Source organism: Protomyctophum parallelum (genome assembly GCF_964188405.1).
Source record: "Protomyctophum parallelum genome assembly, chromosome: 2".
Lineage (NCBI taxonomy): Eukaryota > Metazoa > Chordata > Actinopteri > Myctophiformes > Myctophidae > Protomyctophum > Protomyctophum parallelum.
In genome coordinates this window covers 61,715,842-61,736,023 of record NC_139699.1, presented here as the reverse complement: position 1 = coordinate 61,736,023, position 20,182 = coordinate 61,715,842, and the positions used below count along the sequence as shown (strand labels likewise).

The following is a 20,182-nucleotide window of genomic DNA, read 5'->3' as shown; positions in this document are numbered from 1 at the left end:
GAAAGGTAGAGTAATGAGTTGGTTGGAGGGCAGAGCGAGTGCAGAGCGCCGCAAGAGAGTGAAGATGAAGATTGAGAAGAGGATGTGAGGCACTCTGGGACAAAGAGACATCCCTGGAGACATTCAGAGGCCAGGTGAGGAGGAGGAAGAGAAGACGGATAAAGGCAGAGAGGAGAATAGGGGGAGGTATAAGTGACAGAGCCGCATGTGAACAGAGAGGAACGGAGGAGAGCTGGCTTGACACACGCACATTGTGTGTGTGTGTGTGCGTGCGTGCGTGCGTGCGTATGTGTGGGCAGTATTTGATGTATCTGTTAGGTATATGTAGCCAATAGCCATATTTGGTTGACGGCTTTAAAGTATGCTTCTCTAGTTTTTTTGTGCTAGCCGAACGAGTTCCGATGGCCAACGGCGAGCAAACAGTGAGAGCTAATGGCCAGAATGCGGAATAGGAACTGACATGGCCAGCACCTCACTGATGGATGATGATGATGAGGATGAATGGCCATGAGGAAGAACAGGCAATCCACACAAAAACAAGGGATGCAGGGAAGGAAAGAAAGAAAGAAAGAAAGAAAGAAAGAAAGAAAGAAAAGAGGAAAGCCAAGAAGAAGAAAGAAGATGTGGTCCATTTCCTTCTAGAGCCACGATAACAAAATGATAGCCTCTTCCTCTTCTATTGAGCTGAATGGGAGAGAGAGGGAGGACAAACTCAACAAATAAATAAACCAGATATATTGTAGGAGAGAGGGGGGGGGGGGGGTGGGAGGGGCTGTTCCTTTTCAACACGTGTGATGTGAGGTGATGGATGATGGAGCAGGGTATCCCTTAATTTATTTCTTACGCTGTTCCGTCTCTTTCCTTCCTCCTGTCATTCCACCCTTCGTTTTCGCTTTCAGATCCAACCCCCCCCCCCCCCCCCACCCCCCCCCTCTCTCTCTCTCTCTCTCTCTCTCTCTCTCTCTCTCTCGGGGAGAGCCACCTGCTCCATAAATCAGGCCTGCCAGTTAAGGACAGCACAGCTCTGACTGTGGCCCTTCCTTCCCGCCTACATTAGTAAGCCCTTAAAAGGAGAGGAGAGGAGAGGAGAGGAGAGGAGAGGAGAGGAGAGGAGAGGAGAGGAGAGGAGAGGAGAGGAGAGGAGAGGAGAGAAGAGAAGAGAAGAGAAGAGAAGAGAAGAGAAGAGAAGAGAAGAGAAGAGAAGAGAAGAGAAGAGAAGAGAAGAGAAGAGAAGAGAAGAGAAGAGAAGAGAAGAGAAGAGGAGAGGAGAGAAGAGGTCCTTGTGCTGAACCAAGTCATTGTTCATTATTAGACTGGTACACTGAACAGTCTCATGCAGTATTAATATTATTATTCAACTGTACAGTTCTATCCTTGGTAGGATCTCAGGCCTTCATGAAGTTAAGTGCTTTGGGCACCTTTCCCATGCATGGGGATTTGGCAGGTGTTCTTTCGGCAATCTTTGCTCTGTTCTGTCCAAAACAATTACTTTGTGTTTGTATCTGCTTTGGTTTCATATAAATACTGAATTTCATGGCTTCTGTTTGAAAGGCATCACTTGCCCTTGAATATGATTTAGGAAGCCAATACTGTGTGAAAAGGAAATTAAATGAATTGCATGAATACCAATGAATACCAATTACCAATCGTCTACTTCAAAACTAATCCTCAGACATCTGTTCCTAGAGCACATATGTACAAGCAGGGTTGGGAGGGTTACTTTTAAAAAGGAATCCCCTACAGTTACAAGTTACTTGCTAAAAAATGTAGTCAGTAACGTAATCCCGATTACTCCATTTAAAAAGTAACTACAAGTTACTTTCAGTTACTTTTCGATTACTTTTAAGTAAAACTCAATTTAATTAGATAATACAAGTTTTACCATTGATAGACAAGAATGTTGAGCCTATGAAATTAAGATAAGGACAACTGAAATATGGTTAAGGTCATTTCATTGTTAAGAATTTGACCTCTCTGAACAGTTACATTACTGTAGAGATATTGGGGTCGATTTAGGACTTCTATTTTACTTACTTCTATATTACTAATCTAATTACAGTATTATGATCTGGGGGCGTGTAGTATGTCATATTGCAATTTTGGGCATGTTAAGAAGTGCTTTTGACACCCCGCGGAGTGCGCAAAACGGCCTTGAATTAGTCATGGGTGTGTTTAAGGCGTGTTTGAGACGTACCCAATCAACATGTCCGTACTATTCTCTTTACCAGTCAGCTGATGTCACATACGGAATGCGCACTTTGGGGATTGTGGTATGACATTTCTTCAGGCTGGCACCATAGAAGACATGACATGCCTTTGTCACATTTGGGTTAATTATTCCTATTGCACTGCATGCTGTCACCTTTATGCCTCAAAAGAACAGACCCACCTTTCAGATCGGAATGGAATTGCGAGTAGATAGCAGCATATTGGCAAATTGACAATCCATGCGTAATTAATTAATTCGATAACGATAGAACCATGTACCATACAGCGAATGAAAGCAAGATTCCTAAGGAATATGGAGATTTTTACATTTAATAAAACGGTTGAGAAATGAGAGAACCATGAGTGTTTATAGGCTAATATCAACGTTTTTTTATGAAAGACCAAACGGGCTGTGAACTTGAAGAGCTCAATCACCATCCCGACACGGAAGAAATATAGCCTAGTGCATGCATGTATATGCACTGTTGCACTTGCACACAGTAGCCTACACACGCTCTTTATTTGTTTCTATTGAAAAACACCAGTAAAATAACGTTTATTATATTTTATTTCATTCAAGTCACGACGAAGGAATGAGTTGAATGCGTGCTGCGTAATGCTGTGGCCCCGATGGTATGGTCTTCGCTGAGTTCGCTCGTAGCATTTTATTGAAGAAGACTTGAATCGGGTGTGATACAGCATATGAAAGCACATTTCCCACGGATTATGGAGATGTTTTTATTTATTTTTAAGGTTGAGAAATGAAAGAATTATGGCCGTTTCTAATCTCAACATTTTTTTTTTAAAGACGCAAAACTGCCATGTCTCATAGAAACAAGTAAATAGGTCTATAAAAATAAGCGCATATAACAGGGGTCTGTAACCTATTTTAAATGAAGTGCCATGTTTTTATTTTCTAAATAGTGAGTCTGCCATATCCAGATTAATTTGAATGACACCACATTAAAATAAAAAAACATATTTTGATTGTCCACAAATATAAAGTTCTTCCTTCTTTTTAAATATGTTCTTGCACATTGTTATAATGATCATTATATATCCCCCTGCAGTCAGAGTTCATAGTTTTAATGAATGAATGTGATGCATTGTGAGCTGGTATAGATGCTATTTTCAAAAGTAATCTTTTTATTTAATTTTTGGATTAGCTGTCCTTAGTTGGGCAAATGCATTCATCTGGGGATCATTGACATCGGAATGTGCTGTGTGAGGATCACTGGTTTAAACAACATTAGGAGAAAAGCCCAAATAACCACTTTAGAAACAAGAAAAACAACCACACAGAAAGCAACTTTACAGAAAAATAAGCCGCTTATAATAAACAGACATGGCAACACTCTACCAGCCTCCCATAGCCGCTCAAGTGTAAAATCAAACAGTGCTTGTTGCGTTTATGAGGTGGTCAGACCCACGTCTAATCGTTATGCGCTGAGTGTCTTTAGGTCAAGGGGCTTAATAGCAAATTGCGCAAAGCGAAAATAATTAACATATGGACACTCCCACAATGCTAAAATATTCAGCAACGCGGTAAGCCATAATGTGTGTGCGTTCAACACGGGCCAGTGCGTTCAACACGGGCCGATATGCCTTTCATAATACGAATGTGCGCAGAGCGAGGCCAATTTATGTATTTCCATTGGTAAAACGCACCTTCAAAATCTACCCAATTGTGTCAACTTATAACAGATCATAAGAAAAATGCATCTTGACCTACAGAACCATTTTGATTGTTTGATTGACAACAACCAACAACTTTGACAACCAACAACTTTGACAACCAACAACTTTGACAACCAACAACTCCATCCATGTGTGGTCAAAGTGGCAAATAAAAACTATTTTTGACATTCCTGGCTGACACTCATTTAGATAGACATGGCATGAGTTTAAAACATTGACTAGACAGTAAAGACTAATTTATATAGTCTACAAATAACTCAGCCCTATACAATTATATTTATACCCCGTAGGCTACTCTTTAAATAAAAAGCCCCATTGTATTTGACCTAAAAGAGAAGACTGCGCTACCCATTATTTATCCCTAATCCAATATATCATATGCTCTCCTATCTAGTATCTCTGCAGTGTTGCCTGGTCTGATTATTATAAGCCACATTGGGCTTATTTTTCTGAAGTTGCTTGTAAATAATGGTAGAACGGTTGTGAGCTTGTATATCGTCTATTTTCAAATAGCCAACATATATACATATGCACATTGTTTAATGGACGATATATATAGCTTTGAAGTGCTCGTGTGGCCTTTTATAGTCGCTTCTTTTGGGCTTGTTTTCATAGACCTGGTTGCTTATTTCTCTCGCAAATTGGCAACACCGCCAGCAGCAGCCTCCACTGTGAGGATTTTACACAGAGTCAGAGAGGTGCGCGCTGCGCTCAACTCAACTTTATAACTTGTTTGTAAAATTAATGAGGGGAAGGGGAGAATGTAATCCTCATGTAACCCCCGTTACAACACCCCCGTTACTGTAATCCAGATTACACATTTTAAAATGTACTCTAAGACGTTACAGTTACGTGTTTTTTTTTACTCTGATTACAGTAACGGATTACATGTAATCCGTTACTTCCCAACCCTGTGTACAAGACAATGCCACTGTCTACTCATTCTGGTGTCTAATTTTAGGACTGTGTAGTCCTGGCTTCTCCACTCATTGGGCAGCAACCGAGACATTTGGTTACGTATATTTGTTTACAGTCTGAGGTTGGAGTTCAATCTCAATGAAGGTATCGCAAAAGGGCAGTGCAATTGTCATTGCTATCTTCCAACTACTCTAGATAACAAAATGTTCTTGCACCTATTCAGTACCCATGGGGTGTTGATCTGGTGTAATCAGGACACGCTGCTATCTTATGCAAACAGTGAAGACTAGCCATGATTCGCCATGACGAAACTTCACCCTGGTTTTTGCGAACACTGCATTTACAAGATTTCCGTATATATAAACATTCAGCTTTCAAATATAAAGTACTCACAATTTGTCCCACGGGTGTTAGTTAGTAGCAGCTCCAGCGATTAGAATTTCTGCATCCCGCGTTGTTTAATAAATCCGAGCTGTTATTTTGCCATTGGCTTTCAACTACGCGCCCCTATCGGTCGGGAGGAGGGTGGCACTCGGTGTGTTCGATATAGGTAGGCTGACCGCCCTGCCAATACAGACTAATAGGCGAGTGCGCTCTCGGTGTGCAACTGTGTATTTCCCAAACGAACCCCGTTTGAAAAAAGTAGCCGGGGAGCTCGGACAAAAATGCTTTTTATTAAACAACGCGGGACGCAGCAATTCTAATCGCTGGCGCTGCTACTAACTAACACCCGTGGGACATGTGGGACACACGCGGAAATCTTGTAAATGCAGCGAGCGCAAAAAACAGGGCAAGGTTTCTGCATGACTGTCATGATAATCATCATGGCAGTCATGTTCCAGGGCTAAGTGAAGACCAGCTTCAATGTTGTCTTATCGGACAGGTACAGCACGGTGATGGCCCAGATATGTCCTTACTATTTAGACAGTGAATTATGTTGATTAACCCATTCTGACCTGAGATCAGATTCATACGAGGTTTCCGCCGGACACACACTGGTCTGATGAACCCATTCTGACCTGAGATCAGATTCTAAAAATGTCAGTCGTTCTTCGATTTTTCAAAAAATAGCAGACCTACAAGCTCGTATCGCGCCACTCGGTGGCGCGATATGAGCTTGTAGATCTGCTATTTTTCAATAGCTAAAGCATAACATGATGCCGACACCAAAATGTTTGCCCGGTCAGAATGGGTTAAGATGTGGCTGGGCAGATTTCACAATACGCCCACACAAATTGCAATCAAAATACTGATTCAACACTCACTTTCAACATTTGAAGTTGTCAGTGCTATGGTATAGCCTACAGTATATAGGCTACCATAAACAAAATGTGAATCGTTTTTGTGCTCAAACAGCTGAACAGCTCAAGTACTTGATTCTTTATTCATTTCATTATTATATTTTAGCAATTTTCATAATGTTGCTGATTATAAAATAATAATAATGATATGATGAAATATTAACGAAGAGTAGCTGAAGTTGCCATGTATTGCTGTACTTCAATTCATTTTGACGAGAAATACTTTTTATGGAATATTTTACATTGGGTAAAATATACCAATGTTTACTGATATGTTTAGTGTTGTCTAGGGTTAATGAGAATTGAAACAAAACGTTGCTGCTGTAATGTGTCTTCAAAGAAAGCCTAGTGAGGAGAGAGAGGGAAAAAGTGATGCATCTATTTGGTAGGTATATAGCCTGCTCAAATTGTATTACTGATAGAAATATGTTTAAATACCTCTCGCCGTGTAAGAATGGTGTGAATTCATAGCATTCTGGCATTGTTTATATGTCTCTGTAGGTCACCAAGGTCATCACCGATATCTCCGGGCTCATGGAGCATTCCCACTGTGTCTCTGTGATACTTTAACCCTTGGACTACCAATCCCAATTTTTTTGTTTGGGTAACAAATTGGCATATTTTTTATTCATCATTTTCACATCAATAGAAAGATCTGGTGGTTTGAACAGATGTTTTTTTTTCTTTTTTTTTCATTGCTAGTGTATTCTCTCGAATTGCCACCAGATGGCGGGAACGCACCATTATGCAGATTTTGGCCAAAATAGCCGAATCTTCCTAAGTCACTTCCGGTTCAACGATCAACAACATCCGGCAGTATTTTGACCCTAGTCTCTAGCTTGGCTGGTCCGGATTGCTAAGCTAATGCTATATTTTTCATAACTAAGTCAAATTAACCTCAAATCAACCCCAAAACATCGCAAAATATCAAAAAATTTACAGCGCCGCACATAGAGACGGAGCGCGTGCACGATAGCGCACGGTCACGCGGATTTCGGCCGTTTTCTGGTAAATTACATCCAACATTAGTGATATTAGCGAAAAAATATAAATTTTTGCTCCATTGAACCCCCGATAACTGACATTGATTGACATTCCGTTAATTCCGGGAACGGCAGGTTTGTATTTTTAGCAATAATCCGTTTTTTCCGGGAACGGTAGGCCAGGGGTTAATATACAGTATGATGTGTCAATATATTACAGATGTCTCTTGGACATGAGGAGCCTCTCATCTCCTTTCCAGGCGATGTTTGGGTGAGCTTGTGTTTTCCTCCGCGTATACAGTAGATCATCTAAATAGCTTGACCTTAAAAGTGAGGTTATGTTGCTTAGAAAAAGGCTTTAGCCTACACTTTCTTTAATTTTGCACTTCTGAACTCAGTCAAAATTAAACCAGGGTTTCCCACAGTGCTTTTCAGCTTAGACAGGCCGACTTCATGCTGAGATATACACCTGCAAGATTATGTTCCCCGCTATACTTCTGAGGAGCAACATTTGCACTTAGTACCAGTATATACTACACCAGTAGGAGTCACACCCATACTTACATTGAACGTTGAGCTGGACCAGAGCCTCACGTCGTTTAATGTTGAGGCCATTGTAAGGAGCGGTCTGACAGCGGTACGGCCCCATCATGTCCCTGGAGACGTTGGTCAGCCTCAGTGGGCCGTCGCGAGTCTCCTCCACCGCCTTCCCCGACGGCATCAGCAGGTCCCTTTCCGCCCGCGACCACAGCAGAGGAGGCCGCGGCCTCCCGTCCACCAGGCACACCAGCTCCGCGTTGCCCCCCTCCCGTACACTGACCACCTGATATCCCGCCGGGACCGTCAATATCGGAGGAGTGACTAGAGATGGGAAGAGAGGTAGAAAGAACAGAAAGAGACAAGAGAGTGCAGACTTAAAGGTATATTCAGTGATTTCACTTAATTCAAATATCACTTATTTTTTTGTTTTGTTGTGATAATCCTCCCTACTATAGAGTGTGCTGGCCATATAAGGAGTTCCTCCCTGTCCCCAGTTAACCCCTGGGGGTCAAAAGACCTTAGGTTTCGTTTTTGACTCTCTATCCTGATTGGACGAAAGGCTGGGTCCCACAGCCAAAAACGAAACCTAAGGTTTTTTGAGTGAAATCACTGAATGTATACCTTTAAAGCAGACAGCGATTGCAATGTTCCAACACAATATAAAAATATTCTTCCGGGATACCAACTAATGATGTAGCTTTCATAACGGTAAACGTTAGCGTTACATAACGTTATGTTGAGGGAGTTATAGTGAAGAAGTCAGTCCCAAAATCTCTCACCGCTGTTCAGCGAGATGTTTATGTCCACGCGGAGCTCCGCCACGCGGCTGCCGGGGAAGTTGGCCATGCAGCTGTAGGTCGCCAGGTCGCGGAACTTCATGTCCACGATCTCCAGGCTGCTGGTGCCGGGCGCCATGTCCGGGTCACTGCGGAGCAGGATGAGGCTGTCCGAGTTGTAGACGGGCGCGCCGTTCTTGAACCAGGTGTAGTTGACCTTGTCCTGAGGGGAGGCGTCGACGTGACAGGACAGCTTGAGGTCGCGGCCCATCTGGATGCTCTCGCTGTCCTTGTTGGAGTCTGGCGTGATCTGGAACGTCAGGTTGCTCATCGCTGAGACAGAGAGAGAGAGAGAGAGAGAGAGAGAGAGAGAGGTTAAATCAGATGGCGCTTGGTGTGGGGCAGGGCATCAGAGCACAGAAAAGGCACGGGGCGATCGAAGGGGAATGACAGGGTGATGGATGGAAAAAGGAAGAGTTTGCTCTGCAAAATGAGAGAGACAAATGCAGAGGGAGGAAAAAAGAAAGAAATACAAAGAATAGAGCGATGAGAAGAGAAAAAAGGGTTGATTTGGAGGGGTGGATGTGTTAGACGAATGACTGCATTTAGATAGAGAGTAGATTTAAAGAGAGAGACAGTAAGGTAGAAAAGGATCACACAAGGACAGAACAGACAGGACTAGCCAAAGACAAGAAGAAGAAGAATGGATCAATGCACAGGTAGAATAATATACCAGAGGAATGAGGGAGGAGGCATACAGTAACAGGGTCACATCATGTAACACCCGTCCTACATTGTCAAATTCAATTTACAGTTTCCTCCACATACCTCCATGCTGAATACCAAACACACCCCGAGAAGCAAAGATTTGAGTAAAAAACTCACTCTGAAAGAATATTTCAGGCACACTTTCACGATTTTTCTAAAATAGCAGATCTACAAGCTCGTATCGCGGGCACTCGGTGCACCCGCTATGAGCTTGTAAATCTGCTATTTGTCAATAGCTAAAGCATAACATAATGCTTTAAAACACCAAAAGGGGTTCCCGCCCCAAAATGGGTTAAGTGCACATGCATGTTGTGCATGTGTCTTTACTAGTCTGACATACTGAAGTCAGGGAGGATCAGAGATCTATATGCAAACATCTTTAGGGCCTTCCTTCATATGGGATATCAGGATTGGTTTTCAAAAGCAATAGGCAATGGTTTGTTACTGCTCGTTACTACCATGAAGACCATTCACGGAACTGAGATTTCCCCACGTGTACCAGCAGGCGGAGATCTCTGATCTTATAAGCTATGTGAGACTAGTCTTTGCCTGACTGAGCGCATGTTGGAGTCTCTGTATTAGTCTGTAAGCGTGGGTCGTCTGTCTGTCTGACTGTCTGTGTGTCAACTGATAAACACAGAAGCACCCGGGAGGATGTGGACTAAGGAAAGGGAGGGGCCTAACCCGAGTTCCTGTCGTGCCCCCAGAGGCAAAAAACAAAGGGACATTTTTTTCCTCCTTTTTTTCCGGCCGAATGGTTTCCCAGATTTCATCCGATGTGACGTGGGTGTTCAGGTCCATTAAGCAAACGGCAGAAATTCCACGGCAGGCATTCTGCATGGCAACGACTAACACAAGATACAACACTAATTGCTTCTACTCAGCTCTAATTGGAGAGTGTAAAGATGATTAACAGGCAACAAGAGTAGCCATCAGGGAGAGGGAAACATCTGGGGAATTAGCAAAGATCGCCGATTAACCCCACTTATTCAGACCACGCAATCTAACCCTCCTAAACACATGCAGAGACACACAAATTAGCACACCCTGACCCCCCCACCACCAACACACGCACACACACACGCACACACACACACACGCACACACACACACACACACACGCACACACACACACACACACACAACCTCACACACCCAGCTACTCACTCCTGACTATGAGGCTGACGTATCTCCGCGCAGGGTTCCCCACGTTGTTGACGGCCGTGCAGTTGTAGAAGCCGGCGTCCGTGGCCGTGACCGAGCGCAGCAGCAGCGAGGCGCCACGCACCTGGGCGCTGAGTGGCATGGGACCCGGGTACCGAGACCAGGTGACGGTGGGCGCGGGGAAGCCGGCGGTCACCTCGCAGACCATCAACACGTCCTGTCCGGGGTCCACCACCAGGGTCTCGTTGACGGACAGACGCAGAGCGGGGGGAGCTTGAGGGGCGGACAGAGAGTGGAAGAAAGGTGTGGTTCACTGACAGAGAGTGGAATAAAGGTGTGTTTCACTGACAGAGAGTGGAATAAAGGTGTGGTTCACTGACAGAGAGTGGAATAAAGGTGTGGTTCACTGACAGAGAGTGAAATAAAGGTGTGGTTCACTGACAGAGAGTGAAATAAAGGTGTGTTTTACTGACAGAGAGTGAAATAAAGGTGTGTTTTACTGACAGAGAGTGGAATAAAGGTGTGTTTTACTGACAGAGAGTGGAATAAAGGTGGGGTTCACTGACAGAGAGTGGAATAAAGGTGTGTTTTACTGACAGAGAGTGGAATAAAGGTGTGTTTCACTGACAGAGAGTGGAATAAAGGTCTGGTTCACTGACAGAGAGTGGAATAAAGGTGTGGTTCACTGACAGAGAGTGGAATAAAGGTGTGTTTTACTGACAGAGAGTGGAATAAAGGTGGGGTTCACTGACAGAGAGTGGAATAAAGGTGGGGTTCACTGACAGAGAGTGGAATAAAGGTGTGTTTTACTGACAGAGAGTGGAATAAAGGTGTGTTTTACTGACAGAGAGTGGAATAAAGGTGGGGTTCACTGACAGAGAGTGGAATAAAGGTGTGGTTCACTGACAGAGAGTGGAATAAAGGTGTGGTTCACTGACAGAGAGTGGAATAAAGGTGGGGTTCACTGACAGAGAGTGGAATAAAGGTGTGGTTCACTGACAGAGAGTGGAATAAAGGTGTGTTTTACTGACAGAGAGTGGAATAAAGGTGTGGTTCACTGACAGAGAGTGGAATAAAGGTGTGTTTTACTGACAGAGAGTGGAATAAAGGTGGGGTTCACTGACAGAGAGTGGAATAAAGGTCTGGTTCACTGACAGAGAGTGGAATAAAGGTCTGTTTCACTGACAGAGAGTGGAATAAAGGTGTGGTTCACTGACAGAGAGTGGAAGAAAGGTGTGTTTCACTGACAGAGAGTGGAATAAAGGTGTGGTTCACTGACAGAGAGTGGAATAAAGGTGTGGTTCACTGACAGAGAGTGGAATAAAGGTGTGGTTCACTGACATCCTGTGGTTTACTGGCATTCTAGATTATTGATCTGTGATCGTGTAGCAGGGAGTGGCAGTCAATATATACAGTATGTGTATATTATAATAACACATAATTATACAATTATTTAATAGTTAACAATTATTGCAGTCGGGATTACAGAAGAATACATGCACAATGATTAACGACAATATAGACAATGTTGTTTATGTATATGCTATCGTTCAGCTGTGCCTCTTGTGGCTCACCGGCACACCTCTGTTGTTATTAACCCATTCTGACCTGAGATCAGATTCATACGAGGTTTCCGCCGGACACACACTGGTCTGATGAACCCATTCTGACCTGAGATCAGATTCTAGAAATGTCAGTCGCTCTTCGATTTTTCAAAAATAGCAGACCTACAAGCTCGTATCGCGCCACTCGGTGGCGCGATATGAGCTTGTAGATATGAGCATTTGCGCCTGTCGTAGACATGCGCAGAGCAAGTTCAGTCAGGGAACCTCAGTCAGCGCGCCGGCCGTTAATTGGGCCACCGCAGCATCAAGCTCTCATCCACATGATTCACTCAGCCAATCACACGCTCACCCCATCTCATACCGGCTACTTGAACCAGAGGTTTGCATTCCTCTGCCTTCTTGCTTGCTTACACTGCTGTTGTATCAGCGTGCTGCTGTCATACAACCTGCGCTCAACTCTGCTTGCTTTACTGCTGTTGTATCAGCGTGCTGCTGTCATACAACCTGCGCTCATTCTGCTTGCTTATACTGCTGTTGTATCAGCGTGCTGCTGTCATACATCCTGCACTCAATTCTGCTGCTGCTGCTGCTATACTGTATACTCGTGCTGCTGTATACAAGTGCTCACCCACCTCCACCCCAGCTACCACCTGTCGTTTTGGATCTACTGTTTAGGTACGGGGGATTCAGAGTCCCTATGGTTGGGACTGATGCACTTGACCTGAGTACCTAAAAGCAGATCCAATACATCGCCAAACCATAATAAATATATTGCATTGATTATCTTATATTCAATAAATATATATTACATCCTCCTTGAGTTGTCTGACTGAACTGCTATTTTTCAATAGCTAAAGCATAACATGATGCTGACACAGAATGGGTTAATAATAGAACTGGAAGAGTATATACCCTCTTCCGTTCGGTCACATATAGACCCAAGAATTCACTATAGGCCATTTAGGGGAGTGAGAGCGTGTTCATTGTCACACTTCAAGTGGTTGTCATGGGTGTGCACGAGTGTGAACGCGCGAGCGGTTCAGGAATATACAGTGCGTGCAACATGCTCATGTGCGTGTCCAGCGTGACACCTCAATTTACACACTCCCAGTGCTTTGTCCATTGTTGGAGCCACTATACTTGACGAGCAGAGCAGACGAACATGACTCGACGTGAAATAAGCTCCTAAATGCTTCCTCAGTAGCACTTAACGTCACATCGCATTGAGATGAGCCTCCGGCAAAGTCAATATCATTTCAGAGAGCTGCGGGATACAGTTACATCTGTGCACCACTTGACTGCTAAACACCACAGCAAATAGACAAGTAGCTGACCTGACCGCGACTATTTATTTATATACACCGGTATATATGTTTTTAATTTGTCCCATTGTGCTGGCTATACAAATTGCACTCGTGTTTGCGGACGTGTTTGCACATACTTATTGCTATACTTGTGGGGGGCCCTTATGTCTCTCTATGTTGGTTGTTTTATGGTTATTTCGTTTAGGCTTTATTTATATACTTTGCTGTGCAATGCCGTCACAGCATGTCGAGATGCGATGTTGTGAGTTTGTAAATCAGCCATTTTGGGTGCATGACACCAGTTAAATTTAAATGTAATTACCATCATAAATTATGTGATGAATATGAGATTCCATAATTCTGCAATATTACATGCTCTTGTGTCCTTCTGCAGTAGACCTATTTTTGGTGATTAGCACCTATAGGGTGTCGGCCTTCTGGGTGATATATCCTGGAGCCGAATTCCGGTGGCTAGCCTATATGTATAACAAAGGAGTTTGTTGACCTGAAGGAACAGACTGGTTGATCAAAGACTTTGCCACTAATAATATGCAAACAAATGTCGACACCCCACGCCAAAGTACAGTGCTTAAGTAGTGACCAAGAATACAATCATTTGGTCAGTTGGGGCGCAAGCCTTGTGTGGAGACGTCAGCCACTCTGCTGGCTGGCGTGAGTCTGTCTATGCTGTAAGCTGTACTTCGTTGAAATAAACATCATGGAACTTCATCTCGTCTCATGTCTGCCGTGCACATTTCTCTCCTGTATGGTATAAAATAGACATCATATGTTATACATGTATAAGTATACTATATACATTACATGTATGTGTATGTGTATTGGCTATGTGAATTTGTACGTGCGTGTGTGTGTGTGTGCGTATGCACACACATTTGTGCGCACTTTGCGTGGGTGTTTAGATGGTGTGCTTTAGTGCCTGTCCACATGGGCGTGGGTATGTATGTGCATGAAGGTTTCCCTCTGTGCATGCTAATCGCTAAACCAAAGCCCCGGGCTCGTCTCCTCAGCATGATCTCATGTGAACGTGATTCCTATAACTGATCAACCAGGAAAAGTACTGGATGACTCCAAATCCTCCCAAAGCACGTGCTGTGGTGAACAGAGTGGGGAGAGAAAAAGGACACTGACTGTTCCAGACAGAGATCAATCACAGCTCAGCAGCATCGAAAAAACACAAAGAGGTCAGAGCAATGGGAGAGAGAGAATCACGGAATATGCGGTTATACAGAGAATGAGAGTGCACGAGAATGGGGAGAAGACAGAATGAACACTATAAAAATGTGCCCCCAGTCGGAACACAGGTCTCTGCCAGGGCATGGGTATAGCAATGTTTCACGGCAATCGGGGCGGCGCATCCCTGATTCGAGGCATTTTGTTCAAAACCGGCCACATGCGTATATAGGCTGCAAAGTATAGCGTGACAGCATGTTGCGGGTTCGAAACCCGATCCCGACGAGCTTTGCTGTGTGTCACTCCCCATCTATACTCTCTCCCCATTTCCTGTCAGTCTATACTCTCCTATCAATAAAGGCGTTAAAAGCCCCAAAATAAATCAATAAAAATCACACCGGTGTGGAGAGAGGGGCGCTCTTATATCATCGTATACACCATCCATTCATTGTCACTGGGAATTTAATTTTTGTGTGGGGTTGACTCCCTCTTGGGCAGGTAGTGGCTCAGCAGCGGTGGTTCAGGGGTAGAGTGGCCGGATGGTAACCGCAAGGTTATAGAAACCGGGCTCTCCCAGAGTTAGTGTCGAAGTGTCCTTGACCAAGACACTGAAGCCCTAATTGCTCCTGATGTGCTGGTGGTTGGTGCCTTGCATGGTTTCCGCCACCATCGATGTGTGTGTGTGTGTGTGTGTGTGTGTGTGTGTGTGTGAATGTGTGTGTGTGAATGGGTGAATGCAATGCACAATCTATGTGAAGCAGCTCGGATAAAGGCGCTATATGAATGCACCATTTACCATTTTGGGCATGGAGTTGAAAATGCGACAGTGTTTTTTTTTACCCTGGAAACTTCTGGGTTTGCCGCCTTCTACATCCAAGTGGAAGTGGATGTGCTGTCATGACACTCTGCAGAGAAGGAGAACTATTTTCACACAGTTCATGTCAGGCAGCCAGAAGTAAAGGTCACACTAATTAGAACCAGAATATCTTTAACTGTTGAAGAACTGTTCGAGACTGTCTCACTTACGGGACAATCATTCAAAGAAACGCGCGCGCACGCACACACACACACACACACACACGCACACGCACACGCACACGCACACGCACACGCACACGCACACGCACACACACACACACACACACACACACACAATAATGAGATGGAAAAACTAATATTCTGTTTTCCCAAAGTGAATACAGAATGCTTGGGTGATGAAAGGTGTCTGAGTTTTTTTGGCTTCGCTCAGGAAATAAACAAACCTCACCTCAGAGCCAAGACATCTGAACTGGAACAGACATGCTCCCATACATAGAAATGCACAGACAGGTATCTAGCCAATTACCAGCAGCAGTGTGTGTGACTGCTGTGAACCTTGTTTTCATTCAGGGCAGAATAATGTCGCCTGCTTTAATTTGGACCCCATGCAGTCAACCCTGTTGTCATACCGATGACTACACTGCCTAGAAAAACTGAATATTAATCACACGTAAAAGTTATTGCAACAATCGCCTCTGTTATTTTGAGATTGTCACAGTCAACATCGAAGCTCCGAGATAAATTAGAGCTGTTTTCGTTTGCTGTTGACTTTTCGGGCCATGAATACAAAGGCTTCATAATAGAATCGCAGGCTTTCCATAAAGAAAATGTGTTTTTCTTTTGCTTAAATCTAAATTCCTATAGTACAGTATATATTGAAATAGTGCACACTCTCTGTAGGTCTCCATGATGTGTGTGTTGAACACATTCTCTGCAGGTCTTCATATTGAATGTGGGTAGGTATGTATCTATTGAACTATATTCGTTTTTCGCAACTCTCCATATTGAATATGTTTAGGTATTTCTATTGAACCACAGTCACATTCTCTGCAGGTCTCCATATTGAATGTGGGTAGGTATTTCTATTGAACCTGCAGTCACATTCTCTGCAGGTCTCCATATTGAATGTGGGTAGGTATTTCTATTGAACCACAGTCACATTCTCTGCAGGTCTCTGTATTGAATGTGGGTAGGTATTTCTATTGAACCTGCAGTCACATTCTCTGCAGGTCTCCATATTTAATGTGGTTAGGTATTTCTATTGAACCTGCAGTCACATTCTCTGCAGGTCTCCATATTGAATGTGGGTAGGTATTTCTATTGAACCACAGTCACATTCTCTGCAGGTCTCTGTATTGAATGTGGGTAGGTATTTATATTGAACCACAGTCACATTCTCTGCATGAGGTCTTCATATTGAATGTGTTTAGGTTTTTCTATTGAACCACATTCTCTGCAGGTCTCCATATTGAATGTGGGTAGGTATTTCTATTGAACCACAGTCACATTCTCTGCAGGTCTTCAAATTGAATGTGTTTAGGTATTTATATTGAACCACATTCTCTGCAGGTCTTCATATTGAATGTGGGTATGTATTTATCTATTGAACCACAGTCACATCCTCTGCAGGTCTCCATATTGAATGTGGTTAGGTATTTATCTATTGAACTATGCGGCTCTCCATATTGAATGTGGGTAGGTACCTGTGTGGTCAGAAGACAGGTCAAGTGTCACAGCTAAGAGCTGCTGAGTCCACTGAAATGCACCAACAGGTGAGAGGTTGAAATGGCTCAGAGGCATTTATCCATGATACCCTGATCCCCTCTAAATCCCACCACACACTTCAGTCTGATAGGGGTAAAGCCCACATCCGCAGGTTTTTTTTTCCGTTTTTTTTTTCTTCCAGCATATTTACTGTATATGGCTGCACGTATACATGAGCTGTAGCCTACTTACATACAACAATAATGACCGACAAGCTATAGCCTTTCAATCTGAGGTTCAGATGGAATATGTTGACCATTGTTATACACAGTACATGGGCATAAACTGATGCTGGACACAGGTTTAGAATTTTTCATTATTTCTTATTTCCTTTTTTCTTTTTTTTTTGCAATATCACTTTTCTAATTAGTTTTCAAAGCAGGGTTGTTAGTGTCAATTCGTTTTCATTTAGAGAAAAGGCTTAGTTGTAGATATTAGTTTCAGTTTTCTATGTGGTAATCAGGGGCGAGATTAAATCATCCCCCCCCCCCCCCCCCCCCCCCCCTAAAACAAACTAAAAATGTTCTAGTTTCAAGTCAAGTTTTAAACTGTATAAGCCATCACTGGCACTGCTGGACTCTAAAAGACCACGGATTAGGCCTTTAAAATGGACAGCAGAAAGCCGAATCTAGGCTTTCACCACCCTGAGTGAGTTAATCTAATCCCCAGGGAGAGAGAGAGAGAGAGAGAGAGAGAGGGAGAGAGAGACCCCGATGGACATAGGAAGCAATCCATTCCTCTAATAGACCTTGGGAGGTTCATCCTCTCCTCTAATCTCAGATTGCAATCTCCATAATGAAAGAGGAGCACAGAGGCTCAGAGAACTAGTGCGTATACATGTGCACTAACATTCCTGCAAGTGTGTACACATACGCACGCACAGACCTATCCTAACAACGGTTGTGTGCGGTTATACCTCACACTGAAGACTCTTAACTGACACTATACATTTGGATGGAGTTTAATCAACAAATAGATGGCACTGCCATCCCCTATTATATCAAATTATGACAGTGAGTAAAGCGACGCCCCTCAGGTACAAATTACCTTTCAAAGACTTGACAGCTGTAATCTTCTTTTTTCCCATGGCATGAATACAGCACTATAGTCAAAATTGAGCAGTGCAGTAGGAAAAGGACCGAGCAAAAACCTGAGCGTTAGTTATATTAGTTTTAAGGCCTAATAATGCAGAGGGATGGGGGAGAGAGAGAGAGAGAGAGAGACCCAGATGAATGCTCTGCATGTATACAGAATGTGTGTTGACTGTGCTGGAGGCTACCTGTGTCTCTCCCACTCCCAAGCAGCAGCTGAGTGTAACATTGCAATGCAAAACTGTTATACGGGAATGAAAAAAAGGCCTTGATGATTTGTTGGCGAATGGCGATAAATTAACTTGTCAGATGTTCGCCGTTTGCACTGGATTCTTCATTAAGGAATATCGTCAATGGCAATTGGACAGCTTATATTCACATTGTCCTTCTGTAGAATGAATAAAACCGCAACGCTTGGAGAAAGCTGAGCCATCGAGGCTTTTACTGATTGAACCATTGATTCTGAACTTCTATTTAACACAATCCCCGCCGTGTTTAATTAAAGAATGATTACTATGGCAGGATATCGCTGCCGCTAAAATGCGTAGGCTATGTTTATTCAGTTGTATAAATGTGTTTGATCCGATCTAGTGGAAAGGCTACTCACATTAGCTTCAGATGGCTATCTGTTGTTAGCTTAGACACTGGACCGCGCCATCTTGGTTGGCACGCTTTCAGTCGCTTTAGACTCCAAATCCCCCTCCGAGGCGGCATTTCTGGTCAAAACAACGCTTATTGCACGGAGCATGGCGGTCGCAGTAATAGTTACTGGAAAAAAGTAATAATATTACCGAAAGTAACATATTACTTAAGTTACTTGACAACACTGCACACATCAGAGAAGAGGACACGTCATGCATGGGGACAGAATCCTTGGACAAGGTGTGTCAAGAAACAAAGCATCTGAAGGGATTGCACTGTAGTCAATACAGCTATAGCTGTAGTGGAGGCATCTCTTCAACTCAGACATACGCCGCCCACTACGCCACTGTTCTGAGATGAGTGGGACAAGCCCAAATTAGATGTGATCAGTGATCAGTGACAAGTCTGTGCATAGCCGGGATCCGCAGTCCTCCACCACAAGTCTGGAGAGAAGCCAACCATGCAGGCGAGGGGAGACTCGGAATGGCTGCTATTTAATGCAGAGCATCAGCACATGAGGTATGTCACTGCCCAAGCCACGAGGGCCCCTGAGTACACAGCCATCGCTCTCTCTGCACTCTCGGGGACCGCACGATTGGGCCAAATAGACCGAGCTGAAGGGTTATCTGTATAAGCTGAGCAAAAACCAAGTGTCAGGCCCTCATGGACACGGCCGAGCTTCCCCTCTCTCTCCCTGGTCCACTGTGGTCCTGCCTGATGAATTAGTAATGAAGCTCACTCCCCCTCCCCCATCTTATTCTGCACATCCTCCATCGCTGCTAAAACATTTTCTACCATACAGTCTGCCTTAAAGAGTAAAACATACCTGCATTTAGCTGTAGTTTTATACTTGTGCCAGTCTGTCTGCTGCATGGCGTCCCTTTCTGTGCTCATATTAAATGGACTTGCATGATGTCATCATGTATATATGCCTATATTCTTGTTCACCCACAATGACGAGGATTCAGACTGTAATAGGAGAGCAAGCACAGATAAAAGGGACTGCTCCAAATAACGGTGACCAATAAAATACCATTTCTGGTTGGCTGACTTCCAGGACAATTGCATTAACAGATTGGATCTCTTCAAAAGGATAGGGAGACGTGGTGAATATACTCCCAGGGCTCGCCTCAATAGTCTCAGTGACAATAGCCCTTCAGCGTCGTGAGAGCTTACCAGGTTAGCGTTTCATATTGGAAACACCCTGCACGCTCATTCACATCTACAGCCTGTACGGGCACAGATACTACCAGAGTGATACGTGAAACCATCGGTAGTCCAGCCAGCTGGGTTTGACTTCACACATGACCACCCAGCCGTCATTACTGGGCTACTACTGGCACCGATGACAGCAGTTCACCAGTGTATAATATAGGCATATGTGACAGAGGCTCTCTCACAGTACCTGCACTGAGAAAAAGGAAAGTGGTGTTATGCTCAACAAGATTTG

General features: G+C 43.8%; 1 protein-coding gene across 1 annotated transcript in view; it reads right to left on the bottom strand.

Moving 5' to 3' along the window:
• LOC310855263 (MAM domain-containing glycosylphosphatidylinositol anchor protein 1-like) overlaps window positions 1-20,182 on the bottom strand; it is a gene marked incomplete at its 5' end in the record, with an annotated part of 242,772 nt that overhangs the window by 66,918 nt on the left and 155,672 nt on the right. Inside the window, 3 exons of the mRNA XM_083760203.1 lie at window positions 7,673-7,969; window positions 8,428-8,757; window positions 10,360-10,629. Of these exons, the coding sequence (XP_083616329.1) occupies window positions 7,673-7,969; window positions 8,428-8,757; window positions 10,360-10,629 (897 nt within the window). The remainder of the gene's footprint in view (window positions 1-7,672; window positions 7,970-8,427; window positions 8,758-10,359; window positions 10,630-20,182) is intronic.